Source organism: Podarcis pityusensis, assembly GCF_964106645.2.
Source record: "Podarcis pityusensis genome assembly, chromosome: 2".
NCBI lineage: Eukaryota > Metazoa > Chordata > Lepidosauria > Squamata > Lacertidae > Podarcis > Podarcis pityusensis.
In genome coordinates, this window is record NC_138029.1 from 58,717,063 (window position 1) to 58,743,468 (window position 26,406).

The 26,406-nt window shown below is 41.8% G+C and overlaps 1 protein-coding gene across 12 annotated transcripts in view; it reads left to right on the forward strand.

The window, feature by feature from the left end:
- TCF7 (transcription factor 7) overlaps nucleotides 1–26,406 on the forward strand; it is a 115,357-nt gene that overhangs the window by 759 nt on the left and 88,192 nt on the right. For 11 of the 12 annotated variants that reach the window (XR_013983438.1, XM_080997213.1, XM_080997214.1 and 8 more), the window contains exons 2-3: nucleotides 16–82; nucleotides 969–1,075. Coding sequence is in view for 11 of the 12 variants with exons in the window: in XM_080997213.1 (XP_080853339.1) it covers nucleotides 16–82; nucleotides 969–1,075 (174 nt within the window). In the remaining variant the exon portion in view is untranslated. Of the gene's footprint in view, nucleotides 1–15; nucleotides 83–968; nucleotides 1,076–8,323; nucleotides 8,402–26,406 lie in introns of those variants that run through there. The other variant, XM_080997215.1, reaches the window with a different exon arrangement.

A 26,406-nucleotide genomic window follows, 5' to 3' on the forward strand; every position in this document is an offset into this window, starting at 1 on the left:
TTCCTTTCCACACAGGCCATCAGGCGCTTGCAAGATCCTCAGAGGGTCTATCAGGAGAAACTCCCGGATCACATGGAAGATGGTCAGTTTTGGAATCCATTCATTCTGCCTTTTCTTTCTCTCTCCCCTTTTCACATGCTGAACTCAGGAGAGGATGGGGAGCGTGGGAGGAGGTGGGGGAGTTGGCGGCAGGAGAAAAACCATCTTTCTGTTAAATCAAAGCAGTAAAAAAGAAATCAAGGGAGGGAGGGACTTTGATTTGGTAGTTGAAGCCCTTAGCTGCTAAGCTACCAAACAGACAAGCCATTGAAACTTAATAAGTAACAATCTCCTCCCCACCCCCACCCTGCCACCCCCAACTTGCTCATAACTGAAATATGATTAATATATGTAATACCAGGGATGGAGGAATCCAAGGCAGACTGGGGAGGGAGGCAAGCAGAGGTCTGTCTGAGCACTCCTGATCCAAGTCTGTCTCTCTCAAACTGATCAGCTCTGGGTCTGGAGCACCTGGACTGGGAATTGTCTGAGGACCTCCTGGAGGAGGGGCAGACCTGGTACAAATACCTGGAACAGAGCTTGGTAACAGATTGAGGGATACACATCTCTTTCCCCACTCATCAAAACTCTGGGAAACCTGCTGCTGCTGTATTGTCAGATCAGGCAAGGTGGAGGGCGGTGATAACTTTGACATCAAGCTTGTTATTCAGATTATTTGTGGCTTTTTGTTCTGTTTCTGTCGCTACCAAAGAAGTCAGGATTTTGGGTTGATGTGTGCTAGCGAAGGGGAAATGAACTTCAGGTGGAGGAGTGATTCTGCAAAGATGCACATAATCAAAGGAGAGTTGTTGTTTTAAAACATGCAGTTACATAGAGATGCAGTGGTGCTTCTTGTCGTAAGGCAAGTATGAATGGAGTGGGAATTGGCTGTAAGACGAAGTCCTAATGTTAAACTTTTATTTTAACAGGCTTAAAACATCAGGACCCAGGGATGTATAAAGGATCTTCTTACTCTGGATACCCTTTCCTAATGCTCTCAGATGCTTACCTGCCAAATGGATCTATGTCACCTTTGGTGAGTTCTCTTCGTTTTGTAAAGTTTTCTAATACTTTGCATTGTTATGCTTACATTAGAATACAGTAGTGACAACAGTCTTAGTCCCTATATTTTATGCTTTTTTCAGTATAGGAAATGATAAAGAACACACAAGAATGGCCTAATTAAAAGTGATAACCTGGTTCTTGAATATATATGGTTTTTAACAACATATGGAAATTCCAGATTTTTCTTTCCATTAAGTTTTAATCCAAGTAAACTCTAGAACTGAGTATTTCTCAAATCAATGCGACTTCTTTGTAAATATATTTAGGACTGGCATTTTCATTCATGAATGCATGCATGGGTATAGAGACTGGAGTAATGTACATTCAGTGGGAGCTGCTGCCTTGTGTCTAGGATTACTGCCTTAGTTGTCACTTTTATTTCCCCCTATTCTCTTTGCACAAGTAAATTAGTTCTGAGATTATTGCAAGGAGGCAAACATTTTGTTGGAAGGAAATTTTCATACTGAAGGATCTAGTGTCAGACAGACTTTCCTTGTTTGCATACAGATGCATGATGTAGGAACCCTTCGTTTAAGTGCACTGTACTCTTCATACCTTGTAACAAATCAGTTTGTTTGCTTTTTAACAAATAAACAATTACTCTTAAAGCTACATTTTTCTCATACTGAGAAAGCTGAGACTACAGTACCTAACCATCAGTAGACTGGAACCAGATGGATACTGGTAGAAATGAGAGCAAGACCTGCCTATATATATGTGTGTATATATATATATATGCAGTGGAGTTTTGGAACTCTGCTATGGATAGTGGCTAAAATATGACAACAGAGTCCCTACATTTTTGTCTCTCTCTTTTTCTTTAGTATTCACTGAAAATAATTTTGTTAAATTTAGGACTTGCAATAATTTATATGCAGAAAAAGTCAGACTAAATAAACCAGTGCTATATGAAGTGGTGATGCTTTTGGTGTGCTGGGAAACAATCCTAGCAGTATGTCAGTATTTGGCTCTTGTGTGCATCCTCTCAAATAATTTAAAATATTGCAAGTATTAGGCTGTGAACTTATGCCTACTCATTTGGAAGTGGGTACTATAAATGGCAGAGGGACTCTGTTCGACAGAGATGTGTTTGGGATTGGCATGTTTTGAGCATCTTAACTGCAGGAAGGCGGTTGCAGTTAATATTATTTTTAGTTTCACTTTTTTTCGTTTGTAAAGGTAAAGATCAGTTGAATACTTTTCTGTTTTCCTGCCTTGTTTTCGTCATGTTGCTTCAAGTACTTTATAAGCCTCTCATGTGACAATCAAATACGATCTCCTTTTACACACGCCAGCTTTCAGTTGAGCTTACTTAAAAACATTATGTTTAAGACTGGGATTGACAGTACTATGACCTGCAGTATGCACCTATGTATGTATGATTTGGAAGTATATCCCATTGGGTTCAGTGGGGCTTCCTACTGACGTACGGCCACAAGTTTGCTGGGGGGGGGGGGCCTGTAGCCCTCAGCTTTGCAAGCAGAAAGTGCCAGGTTCAGTAGGGCTGAGCGTGAGTCCTGCCTGGAATCTTGGAGAGCTGCTTCCAGTCTGTCTGAGCTGAACCACTGGTCTGATCCCATATAAAGCAGCTTCTGATATTCCTACTTAAGAGTAAGTTTCATTTCTGAAAATGGGACTTCTAAGCAGATCTGTCTCAAGATTGCACTATACATGTAGTTTGCACTATAAACTTTTTTTTACTTTTGAAATGAAACTTGATTGCATTTGGAGGATGAGAGCAGGCATTGGATTGTGTTGCTGTTTTGCTCCCTACCCCCTTTTTCTATCGCTTACAGCCCCCAGAGGCCAAGTGTCTAGCTGTATAGTCATGGGACTCTACATACTCATCTCTTACAATAGCCAAGTCGGGAAACAATTGCTTTCCATTAGGTCGGTAAACTTGTTTGGGTTTAGTTGAGCGTACAATCAGCACTGTCTGATATTGAACGTACAATGGGCAGGCCAGTTTCTTAGACAGCTGATGCCTGAGATAGCCGTGTGTGTTTGTGGGTTTCTATTCAGCAGTAGTTGAGATGAAACAATGCTTTCAGTGTATGAAGGAAGAATTCTAGTAGAATTCTAGGTAGTTGTGAGGAAACGGTCCCAAGTCTTGGTGGTAGAAAATGTACCTGAAGTGACTTTCCCACAGAAAGAGAAAAATGATTGGGTGAAACCCATGGTACATCTCAGGCCGAATGCAAGATCTTGCTAGAGTCAGACATTTTTCTTGACAAATGGGAGTTGTCTCCAGGAAGTGTACAAGCAGGGCAAGAAGGGAATAGTCTCTCCCCATTGTTTGTTCCCATCAATAACTGGTGTGCTGCCTGTTCCAGATGAAGTCTTCATTTTGTTTTCATGACTGGCAGCTGTCACCAGACCATCACTTCCTGAATTTGCCTGATTTCCTGTCTTGGCCGGTAGCCATTCTTGTGGAAGCAAGGTCCTGGTTATAATGTTATAAAATAAGAGAGCAATTTATCCTTCTCCACTCCATGCATATCCTCTATAATACGTCTCTGGCAATCTTCCCCATCTCCCCAAGAAAACACCTTAAACACAGTGCTGTACCTGCCTACTTTGGAGTGAGCCCCATTCAACTCAGTGGGACTTCCTTCTCCATCCTGGAGAAACTTGCTCCAGTTTCTTAATCATTTTGGTTACCGTACCTTTTTCTGTACCTTTCCAAGCTCTATGGTACTTGTTTTGCAGATAGCACTGTAAACAAAACATAAAGGACAAACTTTTTCCCCCGTGTAAAAAGGGTTTCAAACAAGGATCAAAGTAAGTTTTGCCATGAAAGAATGTAAATGCTTCTATTTAGTAATAAGAATCTTATTCCAGACAAAGAAAGAAAATTACTAGTGTGAGTTCTAAGAACAAAGGGGAATGCCTGTCAATGAAAATCACAGCATTCTCTCTCCTTAGCCTGCTACAAATGTAACTAGACAGTTTAACTTAATCCCACAGGAGGTGTGAGCGGTTCTCTCCCTTTCCACAGTAAATAAATAAATAATGGGAGTTGAAAACAAAATGGTATCCGAAATAGAATTGGCAAATGTGCATCTGCGTGAAATGAAAACAAGCTCGGGCGGCTCAGTTCATAAAGATGCTGGGCCTCATCTTGGAAACAGAAACTGGATCCTGCTGCTGTGCGGAGATGCAGACATACACGTGCAAGCCTGCCTAAGATGCGTTCAGGGCGTTCCAAGCTAAGAATGCTGCTTCTCACCTGTTACAGTGGGTAGCAGCGTTTGGACTGGGACCAAAAGCTGCTTCACTATCCCCTTGTTAATGCTCAGCAACAAGTGATTGGCACCTCTACAAGTGACAGCACCGATCACTAGCCAGTTACAGGAGCTCTGCTCATGCAGTCATTGGTTTTCATGCTCCAGAACCTTTTCCTTTTACTGTGGAGCTAGTCTACATTTAGACTGGCTTCTGTGTATTAGGGTAACTGCATGCAAGCAAAGGTGCTGGCTTGGGCATACCTGAAATTCTAGAATTTCCTGAAGGGTAGTGTCTGGTTTTAAAGAGAACGTTTTTAATATTTTCTAATAACTGGAAGGGAAATATAGCACCAGTTCCTAAACACAGAAAAGGGGGAAGGATCCAGCTTTGCAATGTTTTGTTATGTTTTACGAGTCAAAATTAAATGGAAAACCCTTGAAGCTGCCTGGTATCACAGGTGACCCTTAAAGAGAGGAACATTTTGCTTAAAAGGGCAAAGGATATAATGGTAACAGTTGCTAATTTTAGTGGATATCAGGACATTGGTAGTTTAGAAATGAAAACTACAGAAGAAATAAGCCTCAATGAAGCAGTAAAACTTTTTATAGCTTGTTAAAGTGCTACCAGTTCATTTTTATTTTGATTGATCCTTTAACTACAAGGAGAGTGTTTCAGGGTCATATACTTAATATTTGGTCCATTACTAAGGAGTTCACAGATCCTTCTCACACCAGGCCAAAAATTCACACAGTGAAAATACTGGCAAAATATAGCATTAACAACAACAAATTATGATCTAAAGGAACTTTAGCATGCAGTTGTTTTAGTTCACTGGTAATGTTAATATAGAAAAAAAATAAGGCTGCAATCGTAAACAAGGGACAGTGGGATTGACAGCGTCATGGACTGGACTGTTCATGGGAGATTATTTTGCTAGCAATAGAAAACTGGAACAGTAATATGAGCAAGAGTACTGCTTGCTTTAGAAATACAGGAGCATTGTCCTCATTACACCTAGTGTAAAGAAAGAAAAGGAAAACAAGGAAAGGGGAAACTTACATTTAAAAACAAACTACAGAAAGAGATAATGAAGGTCTCATTACCGGTACATTTTACTGAGCAGGATTCAATGTTGGTCTGATTGATGGGACAGAAGTACAGGCATGAGCATACAAATACATGAAAATACAGAGGTTTCTTAGAGCACCCTTGTATGTTATGTGGAAATATCACTTGTGCTTTCTGCTTCACCACTTCCGCATAATATGTGACATTGGCCTTAAAACATTGCTAACTACTGAAACCTGCAACAGCAGGACCGGATAGAGCAGAGTCTAGTTCTTCTTTGTGGGATCTGTGCCATACCGCTTTCCAAAATTTCTGGCACAGCAGAAGCCCAATACTTACTGGTTTAAACAGTATATTGTTTCTTTTGGAATATTACTTGTTTCCTTTTTTAAAAGAATTTTTTAAAGTTTTTTTAAAGCACATTTAAGCACAAGATATGCATTTAGCTCTATGCAAGAGGATGATTTTAACAGTTGCAGATATCTGTTAGCGGCTTTGATAAAGTGCCTTGATCATACTACTCCCAGTCAGAAGAAGTAGACTGATGTTAGGCTTATTGACTTGAGCATCTCTGTTTCTTAAACTTGTTTTATTGCTCATTTGGGAATTGGGCATATTTTAACACCTCTTTGGACATGCAAACTAAGAGAAACAATGACTCGCTTGTTTCTTATTTAGGTAAACCACAGAAATAAGAGGTACGGTAAGGTAAAGGGACCCCTGACCGTTAGGTCCAGTCATGACCGACTCTGGGGTTGCGGCGCTCATCTCGCTTTACTGGCCGAGGGAGCCGGCGTACAGCTTCTGGGTCATGTGGCCAGCATGACAAAGCCGCTTCTGGCAAACCAGAAATGCCGTTTACCTTCCCACCGGAGCAGTACCTATTTATCTACTTGCACTTGACGTGCTTTCGAACTGCTAGGTTGGCACGAGCAGGGATGGTAGGTTAACCCAAATGCCTTTTGTAGCACAAAAGAAATGCCCTAGAGATTAAGAAGCAACAGAAAATTTATGTGTTGATCTATCCTCCTTGCAAACCTCCAAGTAGGAAATGGATTGCCAACTAGTAGAATGTCTAAAACTGTAGCCATAAAAACTGAAATCAATTTACTGTTCTATCCGTTGGAATATTAGTTATTAATTCCCAAAAGATTAGAAGTAAAATTGCAAGGTAAAATGTAGCTGTACATGGATTTTTTATCATGGACTTTGGGGTTATTTTGTATTTACGGTATATTGGATTGGATTGGGTTTTCTTCAAAAGTCATAAGCAGACTCTTGCATACCAGTTACATTCAGTTGCTACCAAATTCATTAACTATTTCCATGAGTCTGAAGATCTTGCAGATTTTATCCTACCTTATAAGTGCTTCAAGGCTCATCTAGTCCAACCCCCTGGTTAATAAACATTCCGATGTGGCAACCGTAACTTAGGTTTAAGGTGCCATTTGGGGCCTAACTTATACAGTGGTACCTCAGGTTACATACGCTTCAGGTTACAGACTCTGCTAACCCAGAAATAGTGCTTCAGGTTAAGAACTTTGCTTCAGGATGAGAACAGAAATTGTGCTCCGGCGGTGCGGCAGCAGCAGGAGGCCCCATTAGCTAAAGTGATTCTTCAGGTTAAGAACAGTTTTAGGTTAAGAACGGACCTCCGGAACGAATTAAGTACTTAACCCGAGGTACCACTATATATCCGAGTTTCTAACACTGCTCTTTGTTCCTCGGCGGCTGTGATGTTCTTTGTTGCTTGTGACATTACCTCCTTTTGTATCTGTATCACCAGTCTTCACTTCTCTAGATCTTATTTCATATAACTTGTTTTCAGCCTTTCCAAATATGTTTAGATGTGATGGTGAGGCGTTTAACCAGTGCTCAACAGGTTTGGTTCAGAGCTTAAATGAGCCTGAAGACTCCATGGCTATGTAGAGAGAGATAAGCTTTAAGTCAGAACATTGTCCCATCACCTCTAGAAAGCTGAAAGATTCTACCTAAGAGACAGTTGCAGTGCCTCTGGTTTTAGTTTGTTTCAGTATACGTATGTGTAAGTGCTGAAGATCAGGGCTTGTTTTCAAGGCATTTTGTGGCCTGAGTCAAAGGACAAGATGGTGTGCCCCCCCCCCATTCTACGTACAGAGCCAACTGGACTCCCAGTTGCACATTACTCTCAACGTTAAGGATGGGTCAGTGTGCTGCTCTGCGCCTGAGGGTAGCAGGCTCGCTTTGGGAACACAGGACAGACTGTATGGCACAGACAGCTCTATCCTCCAACAGAGGCAAACTACAATGGGACTTAAAAATGGTGGGTGGGGCTGCTCCTGCTACTGTCTCCCTACCCCCAGGATTTGCCAACTGTGGCAGTTACCTCACTCTGCCTAATGTTAGGGCCAATCTTGCTGGAGATTCCCAGCTGAAACAAATCTGGAGAATTCCAAGGTGAAGGAAAGGGACAACTGAGCTGGCAATTAAGATGGGTGGAGTTCATGAGAAAAGCAACACTGAATCTGGTTTCTGGCTGGGATTCTGCGAACAGAAACACTTGGGGAAACCCGTAAATACAGTGGTCCATTGATCTATATGAATCAATACCAGCCCGGTAGCACAAGTGGCTTACAGAGCAGGATGCAGGAACAGAGGAAGAGCACATGGGCGGATGAGAAGTAGTACCTGGGGCTGACAGATTATTCCAACGGGGTAAGATTCAGCTAGATATTGATGCCTGCAAATTGATTGGGCATCACTCACTTGTCTAGCAGGGGTACTTCTATTGAATTAAAATTCTAAATAGATTCTCACTTTCCCTTCTTTTCCCGAAATGAGATTACTGTGCATTACCCATGTTTAGTGAAGGGTGTATTATTTCTTGTCAGGGTTTCCTGTAAACATATGTAGGAGGTTGGGATTAATTCTGTAATCCTTCTTTTCTGCTCCCCTTCGTATGCCTCCCTCTGGAGCGCTGTTCGAAACTGTCAAGGGTCCTGTTCTGCTAAACCACCAAAGAGTAAGTACTTCAGTTATAATAATGTTTCTCGGGAAGATCAAGGGCATGCAAATCTAGTTTGGCAGCACAGTCCTAAATAGGTTTACTCAGGAGGAAGTCGCACTGAGTTTTACAGGTATTACTCCCTGGTAAGGGTATTTGGGATTGTAACCTGAATGCTGTTATCTCAGCATACATTATAACAGGATCACTTACATAGAAGATTTGTTTCAGTCTTAGCAGGACTATCTGTCAGCAGCAAACGGTGTCTGTGTGTTAGCTGGTATCCGGACATCTGAAGACATTTCTCCTCAATATTCACACTGCAATGTATAATTTCATCACTAGGAAACTTTTGTTCTTAGCCCGGAAGGGACAAGGGAGCTCATCCACACTGGTGTTTAATGTGGATTTGAAGCTGCTTGTGTCCCTTTTTTTACTTTCTATGTTTCTGCGCTGTCCACATGGTATAACCCTCCCTCAACTGGCAGCCACATCTCCTCCCTGCACCACAGATAATTTGCAGATAATCTGAGGGAAGACAGTCAAATATACCCACTATTTTATTTATTAGATTTATATACCACCTTTCATCAAAAGATATCAAGGTGATTTACAATATAAAAACACAAACAGTATTTACCATATTAAATAATTTTACACCATTATGATATTTACATGTGCCTTTCCCCTGAAGAATGGATATTTAAACAATACTTCTTTTTGATTTCTAGGATTTTAAACTTGTAATATTTTAATATTGCTTTTCTGTTGGTTTTTGGGGGCGGGGTAGAAAGAAGGTGGCAGTGTTTTGCTTTTCTATGTTGCGTCTAACCATGTTTGCACTTGAGGTAGGCACAAGATACATTCGCTCTCTTTGCCACCTCAACCCCCATAATCTCTTTCTCTCTAATAACAAACTTGGATGGTTGAGTGCTAACAAGATTTGTGGTTGGATGAATACCCGAGGTGTGTTAGAAGTACAAAACATTTAAAAAAAAAAAAAACCAAAGGGGAACTAAAACAAGAATCCTAAAATGGACCTATGATGATTGAGCAGGCTCAGTGACCTCAAGAAGTCACCAACTGGAAAGTGGAGGGAAACAAACAAACCTGAGAACGGGGAGAGAAGGGCATTGACTTGTTTGAGGCTTTTACAGTATCTTAGAGGAAGCCATGAATGGAACACTCGTGTTATGGAAGATGAGGGCTCGTTACAGCATTTGGTGGAAGTCTCCCTTGTCTGCTTTACCGCTAAGTGTCTGCCCACATTTCAAAACATAGTTTGACCTTCAATACTAGCTGCAGTGTATATATGATAGGTTTAATCCAGCAGCTTTGAAGCTCTGTCTACCCTTACCAGGACCTCTCCTTGAAAGAGATGAAAGAGACAGAGCGATGCTTATTGCAAAAACCAGTGTGGAATATATCATCATCAAAAGCTAATTTCCCCCCTCAAAATCAACTATAAATCATAAAAGTATATCCTTTTTTAAATGGTACAAATCACTTTAAAACCAAATTGAGGTATCTCGTCAGTAGGTAGGTCTGCCTTTTAGGTGGTTATAAACCTTAAAGGTCAGACATGTTGAAACTTTGATCAGATTAAACTATTCTCCTTTCTATGGCAATATAATTAAGTTGACACCTGAGGGAGTTTTCTGAACATTGTTGCATCTTGCAGCAGGTCGGTAATATACAGCAGCCAAAAGGCTTGAAGAAGCACTTCTATGTTTCTTAATTTTGGAACTGGGTGTGTTAGCTACGGAAATGAGCTGGGGTTTCCCATAGGTATTTGCAGGCCAGACTTGCTCAGCCTCAGTCAACACAAGGACTCCCTTTGGCTTGAACAGGCTGAGGTCAGAGACATCCAGTTTTATGGGTTTAAAATAAACATTTATGATGGAAGGGCAGATTCTGGCTGTGTGTAAGCCATCTTGGGTTCTGTGGGTTTGTGTATTAAGCAAAGGGAAAGTTAATTCCTTCCTTAATACCAAGTGGAAAGCTTGTTCGTTCTCTCTCTCTCTCTCCCTCCCCCTACCCCCCCTCAATTGTCTGTTAAAATGCCCACTTTTCCTCTCTGTTATGTGAAATAGCTATACGTCTTCTTCTTTTTTAAGTGTACATGTCAGAGAACCAGTATCTAGACTGACTTCCCAAAACAGGGTACATGCACAGAGAAATTGATGCAAGCTCCTTCAGACATTGCTGAGTGCAAATGGATACATCTTTCATCTTCGGTGCATCTCCACTTCTACTGCCACGTATGGAGTGTCCCTCACTGTGTTAGAAGAACAGTTATCCATATAATCCATTGGGCAGTTGGTCTCCTCAGGAGCAAGCTAGAAGCAGCATTAATTGTGTGAACATACACATGTCAGTAGTAGCTGCCAGAAGGGTGGGAGGCTGCACAGCATCCAGATTGCAGGGGGTGGAAGGGACTTTAGCCCTTTCCGCCTTTGCCATGGTCCCAAAAGAAATCACTCATCTGCCCAAAATTTCATTTGGAACCAATTCACCATGGGCACCTATGGAGGCTGCCCACCCAATGCCTATAGCAATTTTTTTGGGGGGGAGGCATTTTTGTAGTGACCACTGCAAGAGTGGACAGGTTTAAACTCTCCTTTCTCACTCCCCGTGTCCTGATGCTGCAGTTGCTATTTACATAACAAAAACTTGCACATTTATGTTCATATGACTCTCATCTAGTTGAGCCTTGGATCTGCCAGTTCTGGATGCTTTGTCCCTTTACACTTTACACTAGCCTAACATTTCAAAGTGTTCTCACTGAGGTATTGATGACGTTAAGCATGTTTACTTCAATGGAACTTGCTTTTCCGAGACTTCAGGACTTGTCTCCATGAAGTGTGTCTGGCTATTAACCAGAAGGTTGCTGATTCAATACCGCCCAGGGACAGCTGTGGGCAGGATTGCTGCATAGCAGGGGGTTGGACTAGATGGCCCTGGGTCCCTTCCAACTGTACAGTTCTATGATTCTATGATATCCCACCTACTATTTGGAAAACAAGAGAAGCAACTGGCCCTTTAAACCTAGCCGTACTGCTGGTTGATCTCAAATCATATTGCATTGGTTTCTAAAAATGACCTGTATAACATCTGCGGGGGGGTGGGTATCCAAACAAATAAAAGGGAAATATTTTTACATTTGTTTCCTGTTACTTTGATTGGGAACACGATTCACATTAATAAGAAAACATTGCTTTTGCAAACCAGCCTTTTGTGCAGCTTCCATACAACTACAGAACTGGTATAACCCTTTATTACCTGTAGCCCCATATAGCCAAGTGCCCTGTAGAATATTTAAAGCATTTATATAATGGGAAAATTGGATATAATTATCATCCTTACAAGGGTTACCATGACATGAATCTATGGATGATACAAAATGAATGTGGATGATAGTGAGCACTGGATAATTAAAGTCTGGGTAATGGTGCTCTTATTGCTTTTTCTTTCTTTCTTTCTTTGACATCTCTGTACACTGAGTATCCTTAAGCAAGTTACTTTCTCTCAGCTTCAGTTCTGCATCTGTAAAATAAGAATAGTAAGGATTAAAAATGGCTCATCGGATGCTGTGCAGATGGATGTGATAAAGACTATAAAGCATTTTGCATATGGAGTACTACAGGTGTGAGTCATAATTCTGTTACTCTTGGTCAATTAAGCACATTATGTATCAAAGAGTCTAGCTATGTATCTCCAGTCAAGATATTTGAATATGCAGTAGTCCCATTTCCCTGCTTTTTTCCTTACGGTAGATTTTGTTTCTTAACCACATTTCTGTCCCATACTATTCTGCCAAGGAGTGCAGGGTGATATAGCCATCTTTCACACTGCTTATCACACTGCTTTTCCTGAATCCTTTTCATTTTAAGGGGCATTCATGATTATAAGACAGGTCATAATCTTTCTCAGTATCACACCCGGTATAACCTGATGAGCTCCCTTTGTTTCAGCCAAGCCACATTTTAACATCATGCAGAGCCATGGTTTAGCGTGGAACTCAGGCTTGTGCATTCCTTCCCCCTGATCCCGCTATCTTCCTCCCATGCTTCTGAGATGGGGAGTGTGGGATCTTTTGCTTCCATTTTTAAGTTATCCACAGTTTGCTCTGTCGTGTGGACTGGAATTGCAGTGAACATTAATTATGCTTAGTTTTCAATAAGCCAGCTTCAGAAACTATGGTTTGTTTGAAAAGTTAGTATTTATAACTATTTGTTGCAGCAGACATCATGAGAAAATACAGTTAAGTTAAAGCTTCAGCAGCTGTTGATAGAGTGTGTAAGCCAAAAGCTTTTTGCAACTCCTTCCTGCTTGTGCATGTACAGTGCTGCCAAACCATGGTGTTGGTGTAACATAGCTTTCCCCTACCTAGTGTCCTCCAGATATTTTGAGCAACAGCTCTCATCGGACATAGCCAACATGATTAATGGTTAGGGATGATGAGAGTTGTAGCCCGAAACATTTGGTGGGTCGTAGCTTGGAAAGCTGTTCTAGTGTGACATGGCCACCATGTCTCAAAAGATCAGTTTATTTTGTATTTGATGTTATTTCTCCTTTAAACTTTCCTTCCTCTAAGGAGGTCAGGGAGTATGAGCCCATTTTACACCCCCACCCATTTTACCCTCACAGCAATCCAGTGATGTAGGATGTGACTGGCCCAAGATTATCCAGTGAGCTTTATGTCCAATCAAAGCAAGGGTGTTTAGGCGTGTGTATGCACAAGATCTACAATACCCACTAGAGAAAGAGTGTGCGCTTGATTGTATTGGGCATGGTCATGTCACTGAAAATTCTCATGTGGCCGTGACAAACTTGATCTCGTTCACCTTTGGCGAACTCAAGAAGAGAGGTGTTAATTTTCTACAGTTCTATTTTATGTATATGTGCCTTGGTGGTTTTGTTTCTGCTTCAGAAGAAACAACGTGTTTGGTGCGCCTGCCATGAGCTACATTAACTCGAGTGTATTGGAGAGGCATCAGTTAGGATGAAACACTGAATCATGGAATCTCATAATTGCAGGGTGGAATCTCCAAGATCTCCTGATCCACTGCCCTGGGTTGAAGATACACACTCCTAAAAATACCACTAATAGAGCCAATTTCTTTATTATGGTCTGCCAACTTGTGCAGTATGAAAATGAATAAAAAGTATGTGTGAAAGTCCTTGAGTATTTATTTTTCATGATACATCCTTTGTATAAAATATTGCATCCATAGCTGCTGTGTTTTTATTACGTTGTGTTCATTTTAACTGATGTTAAATCACTAACTATATGAGTTTCTGAGTGTAGTTTTAGGCTTGTTTGTTGAAACAGTACAAAATCAGCTGTTTAGTTTTTCTTTCTTTCATAAAAAAAAGACAAACCAAAACCCACAAGGCTTATCCACGTTACAGATTAGCATCCTAGAAACTCTCACTTTGAAGAACAAAGTGATTTCTGAACTAAATGAGTACACAGTGCATCTGTGAAATGGCAACCATTTTTCTTCAGCTTTTAATAACCCAACTTGAAAAGAACTGAATAAGGCATTTTAAAGGCAGGGCGGGAAGAAAAGTTCTTTAAAATAACATTGCTCCAAGCTGGAGTTCTTGACTTGTTATATTTTACATAGGAATTGGTTTTTTTTTTTTAAAAAACTGCTTTTTTTTTTTAGCAGGCAGTTTTCATTTATTTTGCTCAAATGAGGGCAGAACTAACATTTAAGGCATTATGCAGCTTAGGACCAGGTGTACGATGTGTTGTCATTGCGCTTTATCCCTCATAGTCTCTGTAAGGCTTAATTTGCACTATACATTTAAAGCAGCATTCTGCCACTTTAAACAGTCGCAGCTGCCCCAAAGAATCCTGGGAAATGCAGTTTGTTAAGGGTACCAAGAGTTATTAGGAGACCTTTATTCCCCCCACAGAGCTGTAACGTCCAGAGTTATTTAACAGTCAATCTCTCTTCCTAGTGAACTCTGGGCATTGTAGCTCTGTGATGGGAATTGGGATCTCCTAACCACTTTTAGCACCCTTAACTACAGTTTCCGGGAATTTGGGGGGATGAAGCCATGACCGTTTAAAGCAGGCAAACTCGGCCCTCCAGATGTTTTGGGACTACAACTCCCATCATCCCTGGCCACTGCTCCTGTTAACTAGGGATGATGGGAGTTGTAGTCCCAAAACATCTGGAGGGCCATGTTTGCTTATGCCTAGTTTAAAGTCATATGGTACTGCTTTAAAGGTATAGTGCCGATGGAGGCATACATTGTTGCATTCTGCACTAGAGCTTCCTCAAGTTGCAAGGACATCAGCAACCCACTCCGCAGTAACTTGGGGGCAGGGCTTTCAGTGGGGCTGCCCCTGTTATGCAGAACACCATCCTTGTTAAGATATGACAGGCAAACACGATCTGTACTTTCTGGAATCAAGTGAAGACAAATTTTGTTTTGACAAGCTTTTCCAGATGGATGACGGTCTCTGCCTTGGATTTAAATCTATCTTTAGTTGTTCCTGTACCGTGTTTAAAACATTTTTAGCTGTTTGGTGGTATGTTTGTAAATCACCTTGAGACACATGAAAGTCAAGTAATTAATCAAACCTAGAATGTTTCAAGGGACACACAACTGACACCACTCTGTGCTTCTCCACCCTCTTTCTCATTAAAGAATGGGGGAGCTCAGTGTGTTATGTGATGTCATTGCACTGTGTATGTGTTTCTCCCATCACCCAGTGATGTGGGAGAATCAAAACAAAGTGCATTGACTTCGTTTCACTTCTTCTAAAGAAAAATGGCTTCAGGAGGAACATGTTTTAAGCAGAGGAGCAGTGGGATGCGGAAGGGTGCTTTTCTCTTGCCCCAATACTTATCTGCTACAAATTGCCATTTCCAATTTGCCATCCCTTGTGCATTCACGCACACACAGTGTACTTCCAAATACAAGCAAAAATGTGTTTGGGTGAGAGAGGTCTTTGCATGGGAGTTAATTTGGATGAAGAAAACTCCTTGTGGAGAAAAAATTGTGCACCCTTCTCTTCCCATCACTTCTCTGTTCAAAGATGGACCCTCTTGAAAGCCGCATTTCTTCAGAGAAAGTGTCCATTGGGCTGCAGTAGGTGCATTTGCATTAGGTGAAATTTTAGCATTGATAGAAAGATTGCTTATAAATTTGTAAACTTTAGTAAGTTTGCAAAAGTATGGAATTAATGAAGAAATTCGTACAGAATCATAGCTATGTTATAACATCACATTTTAAGCAAAGTCAGAGCAGATTCAAGCTCTTTTGGATGCAAACTTATCAATTATATCTTTAAACTCAATAAGTAACAGTTTATCATTTTCTGTGCAGAGAATACTTAGATCAGACAACCAATCTTGGGACATTATAGACCGTAGATCATTCTTTATCCTTTTTAGTCTAGAAAATGATCTGTCGCCAGTACAGTTTGTAATCGTTAAACATAGGAACCATCTGAAAATTGTTTCCACATTTGGGAAAAGCTGTCTGAAGTTTCTCTTGGAATATTATTTGATACATATCTTGGTGGCTGAATTTTTCTTTCTCAGGGTGACCTTATTTGACTACAGGTAGAAGGGCAAGAGTTAATCAATTAGACTAAGGTCAACATCCTTTGGATACTCCTGCATCAACATCTTGATGCCATTGTGAATCTGTTCATTAGTAGCTTGCAGGTTGACCAAAAATGAAAAATTGCCAGCTACACTCCTATACACTGTTTCTGCTCTGTCTAGGTTGGCTTCAAGAACATCCAGGGCAGGGATAAATTAATTTATCCTAAATTTGTCTCTTGGAGAAAGTTTATCTAAGGCTTCGGGTGCTGTCCCATCATTTTGTTTTTGTTTTTACTTTCTGCTGCTTTTTGATAGATTTGTGCTCTACATCCAGTAAAGTGCATTTTTCTTGTTCAATTTCATCAAAACTAGCCTGAGCATTTGATACGAACTGCAATAGTGAGCTGTAAATATTTGCACATGTGCTCAGTGAAATTTGTATACTGTGGATTGCCTTGCTAACTGTAGCAAATGTTTCCAAAGGTGAAGCATGAAAATGAATTCAGATTCTTCCATTTTTTGCAGAGGTTTGTCAGTTTGGCATCTAGAGTATCCTTTTTCAGTTTCATCATAGTAAATATAACTGAGGGCTTCAACAATGTAAGCACAAGTCTACTGTGGTTTATCTAACTAGATTTAGCGAATGTCCAGTACAGTGGTACCTCGGGTTACATAGGCTTCAGGTTACAGATGCTTCAGGTTACAGACTCCGCTAACCCAGAAATAGTACCTCAGGTTAAGAACTTTGCTTCAGGATGAGAACAGAAATCGCGCAGCAGCAGCGTGGCAGCAGCGGGAGGCCCCATTAGCTAAAGTGGTGCTTCAGGTTAAGAACAGTTTCAGGTTAAGAACGGACCTCTGGAATGAATTAAGTTCTTAACCCAAGGTACCACTGTACATGGAATGAACTTTGCATACTTGTTCCTTTCCACAATTTTTTGTTCAACACAGTTATACTTTCCAGCCGTATGAGTGTCCTCTGCATTTACTTAAATTCATTTCAAGTTCATTGAACTCGTTCAGTATCAGCTCAGCCATGCTTTCACCAGTGTGATCTTTCAGTTCAAAAAACTCAGGAACCATTTAACTGGTAATTCATCACTAGGAGTAACGTATCTAACAAGGACAGAAAGTTGATCAACATGGGAAACATCAAGGATTGTAATTGACTGATAAACTAAAATAACCTGCCTGCTTGATGTTGCTCAATATTGCTTCTCGAACTGTATTAGCCATCAGCTGGATAACCTCTTCACATATGGTTTTGGATAAGTTCAATGGCTGATCAAGAGTCTTTACTCATATACTGCTTTATGTGTGTACATAGGAAGGGATCTGATGTGGCAATTAATTCAAGCAATCCAAGAAAGTTACCATTGTTTGGTAAACCAAATGTTTCATCACGTCCCCTAAATGCCAAGCCACATTGTACCAAAAGGGAAATCACTGCAATAACTCACTGAAGTACAATCCCCCAGTAATCCTTCTCTGCTTTGATTTTGCCTCTGGGTTTTGAACTGAGCATTTGATCACGCTTTCTTGTTAAGTATGTTGGCATAAAGTTCATATGATTTTTAGAGTTTCCATGGGTTTTAACAAGATAAGCATGAATGCCAATTATTGAATCCAGTAGAAGCTAAAGCTGTAATTGAAGTAGTTGCTGAACATGCCTGAAGGATGCAGACCATTTGGATCCCTTCCAGTCGGGATTCTGGCCTCATCATGGGACTGAAACTGCCTTGGTAGTGCTGGTCGATGATTTCTGGCAGGCTAGGGACAAATTTGAAAGCTGTTTCTTAGTTCTTCTGGATCTTTCAGTGGACTTTGATACCATCAATCATGACATCCTTCTGGACCGTCTAGAGCAGGCTTCCTCAAACTCGGCCCTCCAGATGTTTTGAGACTACAATTTCCATCATCCCTGACCACTGGTCCTGCTAGCTAGGGATCATGGGAGTTGCAAACCAAAAACATCTGGAGGGCTGAGTTTGAGGAAGCCTGGTCTAGAGGAGCTGGGGGCACTGTTAATACAGTGGTTCCGCTCCTTTCTCCTGGGCCGTTTCCAGAAAGTGGTGTTGGTGGATGAGTGTTCAGACCCCTGGGATCTCACTTGTGGGGTGCCTCTGGGTTCCGTCCTCTCCCCCATGCTTTTTAATATCTATATGAAGCTGCTGGGAGAGATCAGGGGAGTTTGGCTGGGTGTTCATCAGTATGCAGATGACACCCAGCTCCACCTCTCTTTTAAATCAGAACCAGTGAAGGTGGTAAAGGTCCTGTGTGAGTGCCTGGAGGTGGTTGGAGGATGGATGGCAGTTAACAGATTGAGGTTGAATCCTGACAAGACAGAAGCACTATTTGAGGGGGACGGGGCGGGTGTGGGTGACTCCCTGGTCCTGAATGGGTCAACTGGACCCCTGAAGGAGCAGGTGCGCAGCCTGGGAGTCATTTTGGACTCACAGCTGTCCATGGAGGCACAGGTCAATTCTGTGTCCAGGGCAGCTGTCTACCAGCTCCATCTGGTATGCAGGCTGAGATCCTACCTGCCAGCAGACTGTCTCGCCAGAGCAGTGCATGCTCTGGTTATCTCCCACTTGGACTACTGTACCACGCTCTACATGGGGCTTACCTTTGAAGGTGACCCCAAAACGTCTTCTAATCCAGAATGTGGCAGCTAGACTGGTGACTGGGAGCGGCTGCTGAGACCATATAACACTGGTCCTGAAAGACCTACATTGGCTCCCAGTACGTTTCCGAGCACAATTCAAAGTGTTGGTGCTGACCTTTAAAGCCCTAAACGGCCTTGGTCACTTTCTCCATAAATTTCTGTACTTGCTGTGGTAGTAACTGACAACAGTTCTCCTTGAAGTTCGGGGGGGGGGCTGCATTCTGTATATAAGCTGGTTGTTTTTCAGTTTCCTCAGTGTAGTCTAACTGATTTTCGTCTGTTTGCAAACATGAATATTCTGTATCTGAGGGCTGTTTCTGCCTGCTGTACGAAGCTATTTGATGTGTTTGACTTCAAATGATTATTTCCTTCTGTTCTTTTTGTCACCTTTGTTTACTAGCACCACTTTCATATTGCTTACTCATTATTATTTTCACAAAAAGACAAAATTAAATATTATTGTGATTCACAGTGATGTAAAAGAATCCTCACTTGTTCTCAAACACCTGCTGTAATGGTAGGCAGTGATCTGAACACTTGTATTGCTTCATAGCTGACTTTATCATTTGACTCTAGGTAGCTTTAAAGTCTCCATGAACTTTACTAAACAGTAAATATGTATTTGTGTAATTGTTATACAGCCATAGACTCATACATCATGTGTTTAATGGCACTAAGCAATTGGGCCCAGATAGTAAAATCTGCCTGCCTGTTTGTTTGTTTTTAGAATAGCAAGAGGCTGCAGGCTGCTCAGCCTGAATGTAAATCCAGCATTGCAGAGCCAGTGTGTTGTAGTGGTTAAGAGTGGTAGACTCGTAATCTGGGGAACTGGGTTCGCGTCTCCGCTCCTCCACATGCAGCTGCTGGGTGACCCTGGGCTAGTCACACTCCTCTGAAGTCTCTCAGCCTCACTCACCTCACAGAGTGTTTGTTGTGGGGGAGGAAGGGAAAGGAGATTGTGAGCCGCTTTGAGACTCCTTCGGGTAGTGATAAAGCGGGATATCAAGTCCAAACTCTTCTTCTTCTTCTAATGATCAATGGGAGTTGTAGTCCAAAACATCTAGCAGCACCAAGCTGAGGAAGGCTAAGATAGGGTGACTTGCATGACGTAACACAGAAAACATAAATCAGCTTGATGTGCAAAACCGAATCAAGCCAGTAGAGATCTTGATTATTTCTGCCAACTCCTGCTTTGCAGGCATGAAAATGAGTAGTAGCCTCTTCAACTTTAGTACTTTAGTCTGAGGTACTCACAGTTTGCCACTTGGAAAGTGTAAAAAGTCTGTTATGAACAGAGTAGGTATTTTTTTAATAAAAAAGTAGCTCAAGCTGAATGTCTTATGCTGATTTTCTGTGGAATGGCATAAATTAATGTAAGAAAGCAATAACCTTATTCTTAGTGGATGATTGCTAGAACAGAGCAGAGAACCAGATGCTGGTATCCTAATAAATAAACTATCCTACAAGCGTAAGACATGAAAAGAGTGACTGTGATCCAGTCACAGTCCAAATTTAAGCACACCTTCCACTGATGTCAATGGGGACATTAGGCTTGTGCTTAACAATGCAATCCTAAATGTAGCTATTCAGAATTAAGTTCCACTGAACTCAGTGGTATTATTCTCAGGTAAGTGGGCATAGCGTTGCAACCTAGTCTCATGCATTTCAGTAAGAAGGTGCTTAACTGCACATGGACTGTCATGCACAGTGTTTCCAGGTCAGAGGGATGGAGACTGATAAAATAGTTTAAAGAGAAGAAGGGAAATGCCCTATAGATCACCAAAGATGTGAGGGCATAATAATATCGTAACTCTCCTTTCAATGACACTAGATTCAGGTAGGTAGCCGTGTTGGTCTGACACAGTCAAAATATATTAAAAAATAAAAAAATTGTCCAGTAGCACCTTAGAGACCAACTAAGTTTGTTCTTGGTATAAGCTTTCGTGTGCATGCATAAGAACAAACTTACTTGGTCTCTAAGGTTCTACTGGACGATCTTTCAATGACAGTTAGACATTTACAGAAACTTTTTCAGACTTTGTATCTTGTTGCTCTGTTGATGGAAGTCAAGCTGAAGAAAATAAAGATTAAGAAATATTTAACTCCAAAACCGAAGAAGTAATATAAAGGAAAAGGGAGAAAATGGAGCCTTTTTATTTTGTTAAAGCTTTCTCTTATATGCCGCAAAATTGTACCAGGACTGCACCATATGAAACACATTATAAATGCTCTTATAAAATCTACATCATTCTACCACATGAAAGGACCGCTCCTAAAAATAGCCATTCAGAGAGTATGCAAGTTAGTTGTAATTTCAGTGATCATGAAATCTCTGTGTAGCCATTCACCAACCAAGAATTTTGCATGTTGAATATGCCTAGCAACAGCAGCCTTGCGAATTCTCCCTCCCCCATCATCCATCCCATAAAGACCCTGAGACACACTCCAGCATACTTCCTCACTGCTGATTTTTATTTCCTGTACCTGACTGCATTGAATAGGGAAATGCCGATGCTGTTTGAAAACTCTGCCAACAGCATCACTGCCAACCACTTAAAAAGTACCATCATGTGTTCCTTTCCTTTGCATACTTGTTTTTCTTCATTCCTCAAATCAAAAGATTTTCTTCTTAACGTTTTCTCCTTGAGCAGTTAATTAAATATTTCAGCTTTTACATGGTGGTGAAAAATCTTTTTTGCATTCTTGCCCTTTAGAAGTGACACCCAACTAATTTTCAGGAAGTGAAGGCCATACATAGAGTAGAGGCAAAAGGCCGTTTTATCATGTGGAGGCTACTAGCAAATTCACTCTGGGCTTCATGCAGCCATGTAGAAGCCAGTAATTTAACATCTGGAGATGTGGTGAACTTTACCACATTCCCATTACTCCCCGTTTCTGATTGGCTTCCCCTTTCGCATGGTAACATTTGCCTTGCCATGTGGTTGGCTTCCACAGATGTCTCACTCTCCACCTACAATTACATAAATTCAGTGATCTTTAAATATTCTCCCAGCTACACTTATCTATCACTAGATCCCATTCAGCCAAGGGCTTCCTCTAAACGATCCAACCACTTGAGTGGGGCCAAGGCAGCTCTGGAGTCAGGAGAGGGCTCCTTGTTGCAATGTGGGCATTGGTGGCCACCCTACAAATCACTTATGCTGGCCTTGATAACGTTTTCAAAATAAACTTTTTATGAACTCTCAGAACACCACAGGCATGCTGTATGAGGCACGTCCATGTATCCACTTGGGATGTCAGAGACATTATCCCATAGCTGACTGTGGCACTCATGCAGCCACACCCCGCATAGCACTTAATAGATCAACTGATGCTGCCAAAATGTAACTTCCCTGCAACAGTAGTACTTGTTTGAAGGAAGATGTCTGGTTTCCCCACAAATAATTAATGTCACAACTGTGAACATCATTAACTCAGGGCCAGCCCGCCAGTTAGGCGAGATGTGGCAATTGCCTCAGGGCAGCAGGCTCTGGACAGCTGGGAGGACCGGCAGTTCTGGCCTCCAACAAGCTTTTTGCTGCCACCGCTGCACCATCTGCCACCTGCCTGCCTGCCCGCCCCTGTGCACCAGCTGATGTGCACCTGCTACACGCCTGTCTCCTCCTCTGCTGTGTGCCTTCTGCCCCATGCCTGCCACTGCCCTCTCCTCTTCTGTCTCCTTTTACCTCCCAGGTGGATGTGCAGTGGCAGAGGAAGAGATGGAGGGATGGTGCTTTATATTTTGCCTCTAGTGGCAAAATGTCCTGGGTCATTGCTGTGTAAACTGATCACTTGGGAAAGGCATAACAGCCTGTCGGCTGCACACAACCATGGTACTTGATAGATGTCCTCTCGCCTTTGAATAAATTGCAAGTTCTGATTTAAGATAGAGAAATAGTGGGATCCCAGAAGGAAAACACAAAAGTAGAATGAAACATCCATTTGCTTAAGTGAAAATACTTTTTAAAATGAATTTGCGTTTGGGATGATGGCACCTGAAAGGAAACTTGGCGGATACCTAATGAAATAATAGGATTCCCAGAGAAAGCTACATTGTATTTTAATAGCAGGCATAAATATCATTAACTCCAGTGTTTCGTTTCAATTCAGATGGAACTGCGGTGCAGAAGGTATTGGGGAAATGTAGCATTAAGTGATTTCCTGTTGCTGTTTTTATCCCCTTTCCAAGTTAGTTTTTTCATTTAAATCTTTGTGGCATGTTAAGCTCCGGGGCTCTCTTCAAACGGTTCCATTGTACTAATATTTCAATCAAGCTGCTGAATTCGATTGCCATAAAATGACATCATAGAAATGTGCTCACTGTTGCTTTTTCATAAGCTCCTTAAGAGACTAGTGGAAAATCAAAGCATAAAACATAATATACATTTAATATATGTCGAGATCATTTATGTTTTAAATGCAGCCAGCAGAGTTTCAAATGTAGATCCTTACCTGAGATTTGTAATTACTGATGTGACTGAATCTACAGACACATTCAGATATGAGAGTACCTGGGGTGTCTAACCCACGGACCTCCCAATCTTGTTGGACTACAATTCCCATCAGCTTTGGTGATTAATAAAGTTGTAGTCAGGATCATCTGAAGAGCAACAGGTTAGCCAACAGAAGTAGGTGCAAAGGAATTCTGTGGACGTTTCTTCTTTTGCTGTGCTTTTGGTCCCCTCTGTTTAGAGTGGCTAAGTGAAAAAGAGGCCAGGGCTTCTGTACTTTGAGTAGTTGTGTACAAGCTATACCTGCTGAAATCCCCTCTTCTATACAACTATTCAAGGTGCAGGAGCCTTGTGTCCCCCTCCCCCGTGTTTTGCACTGAAGCTGTTGCCAGACTTTCAGTACACAGAGGGCCAGCCCAATACATGTTGGCACCTGAGGTGAACCACAAAATGGTCCCCCTCCCCACCAGGGAGGAAGTAGTGAATGAAGATCTACATCAGGAAAAATAGGAATAAAGATCTGTAGCCCCTGTGGATCCTGCCACACAAAGCAGTTGCCTCACCTTGCCTCATGAGTGGACTGGCCCTGAGTACAATGCTATTGTATTGTATTGTACAGTGCTGAGTGGCCCTGATCCTGCCTCACCTTGTTCTCTACAAGTCTTGCTATTACTGGAGAAAGGAGTGTTTTTACCATCCCAATAGGTAGGCAAATCTCCACCTGTCCCATCAGTAGAGGTGAGGCAGCTACCTCAGGGAGTTGTTTTGGGGTGTAATGAAAGGGCAGCTGATTGTTATTTTCACACTTTTGCTCTCAGTGTAAAGGACGAGAGGTGTTTCTGGACTTTTTTGCCAGCTTGTTTGGCTTTGGAATACTACACTTTGACATGCAAGGAGCAAGATGGGGAAAGAGAATGACAACATTTGCTAAGGCAGCAAAATGTTTTGGGTTGGTCCTATGTCCAGTTCCACTTAGAGGCAGTAAAATTCCCGAAGATGAAGGAAAGGAAGACAAAAAACCAAACTCCAGTCCACATTCTACCGACTTCTGTCTCCTGTTATAATCAAGTCCAAAGGCAAAGCAGAGAGGCTCCTTGTCTTCATATTAAGTGATGAATGCTCAGGGGTGGTGAACTTTTACCACCTTAAATTTTTAAAATATTTTTATTGAAAGTTAGGAGAGATAAACAACACTGGTAAATCACAAAGTAATATTACAGCACACTTTTAATGACTTTAGACGTGCTTTATTTTTTGGGGGGGTGTGGTGCTTTTAAATGAGATGACAAGTCACCTAGCCTTGGCTTCAGGTTGTGCGATTTCGGGTTGTGCACCACACCGAACCCGGAAGTACCGGAACGGGTTACTTCCGGGTTTCGGCGCTTGCGCATGCGTGCGCAAATGCACCGCTGCAGGTTGTGAACGCTGCAGGTTGCGAACATGCTTCCCGCACAGATCACCTTCACAACTTGAGCATCCACTGTATATGTGCATCAAAAAAAAAAGTTTAAGAGGTAAAAGCACTTTTTAAAACAAAAATGTGAATGTGATTATTAAATGTGCTAAGCTCAGTTAGTGATGCCATCACTATAATTAAGAGGTTCTGCACTTTTAAACAGTTGCAGGACTCGCAGAAATTCAGTTTGCAGAGCCAGGAAAATCAGCACCTAAGGCATTCCTGCCTGTCACTCAGTGCTAAGAGGGAAAGTGGCTCTGCCAAGTTGGGGGCCGGGCAGGGTAAGGACAGGCTCTCAATTTGCTGAAAGCCAATTCTAGTTGAAATGGAAACATTTTCAAAGGAAGACTCTGCCATCTCCCTCTCTCACAAGATTCTGCCTTTAATATGTCACAATCTTTGATTCCCTCCAACTCCTAACTAAGAACAGTACAAATATGGGAGCTGGATTTGAAGACTCCCAGAAAAAATGGTACAATATAAGTAAAGCATTATTGTGAGTAATAGTATTATTCCCATGGCAAACTTTCCTTTTCTTGTTTCTCAGCCCGTAACTTGCTGGTGAGGGAAGACACTAGGAAGACACACATGTTGTTTAATTCCAATCCCTTGTTGTACAGAAGAGAGGTGTTTATCTTGGAACCTTTTATTTCAAGTTAAAACAGTAATCCCTGCCTGGGAAACGGTTTGCTAACAATAGCTAGCAGGCAGTCTGTCAACTCCTAGCTTGATGGGGAGAGGAAGAGAGCGAGTCAGAAGCAAAGGGAAATTCTTTCAAGGGCCTGTTCCCAAGTGCGCGTGGCACTGAAAGGTTTGTATGCTGGGAATGTTAACAGCTCCTTATCCTTGCAATGCTGGATTCTGAAGACATGAAGAAACCGGGAACTATTTGGCTGCGATAGGGTTCCTTATTAGCACACCCATTTGAAAACATCAACGCTGTCAGTCATGCATGTGTGTTTGGCTTTGAAATCCTCGTTCTGTACACAGGGGCCTGGGCATGCCAAGCTCCCAAGCTCCACATGTTAGTTCTCCCAATCTGTGCATGACTTGACAGCTCTCCTGTCCTCACGCTGTGCTGATTCCTCTCCTGGGCCTACAGAAGCAAGTGGAACCCTCTTGCTGCTTTTATTATTTTTATTTTTTATTTCCTTGTCTCTGATGCCCCTCAGGCCTGACTTGAATGTCAGGGGCATAAATTTGTTTCACAACTAAATAAAAATGTAGCTGTTATTTTCCTCTGCCGTCTCCCTTGTTGGTCTCTCTCTTTTTTGAGGAATGTTTCAGAACATCCTGGATGCAATTATACCCTCAAATTACTGTTTACATTAAGCCAGTTGCTGTAAGGGGAGGCACCAGTAAAGTCCCAGAATTTACGGGAAGGAGGAGTGTTGCAAAATGTAGATTTGTTCTGTAGCTCTTTCGGTCATATAGGAGTTGGTGGCAGGGGCTGAGGGAGTAGTTTCCTATCAACATGATAGCCTTCCCAGGCACAAACATTAGAGAGGAGCTTCTTACTGGGGTTGCCAGATCTTTTCTAGCAGGACTTCTGACTTTGTTTATTAATTGCATTTATATTCCACCTTTTCTTCCAAGGAGCTCAAGGAGGCACAAACAGCTCCCCCCCCCCTTTAATCCCCATAAGAATCCTGTGAGGTAGGTTAGGTTGAGAGGCAGTCACTGGCCCCAGGTTACCCAGTGAGCTTCAAGGCCGAGTGGGAATTTGAACCCCGGCTTCCCAACGCTCTGAACCATTTCCCTCCAGCATGCAAATGTTAAAAGGCATTGAAAGAAGTTGGCAGCTCTGCAGCTTCTAGATGTGCAGGATTGTCTTCCATTGCATGTTGTCTTTATGTGTGCATAATAAGGAGGTGGGT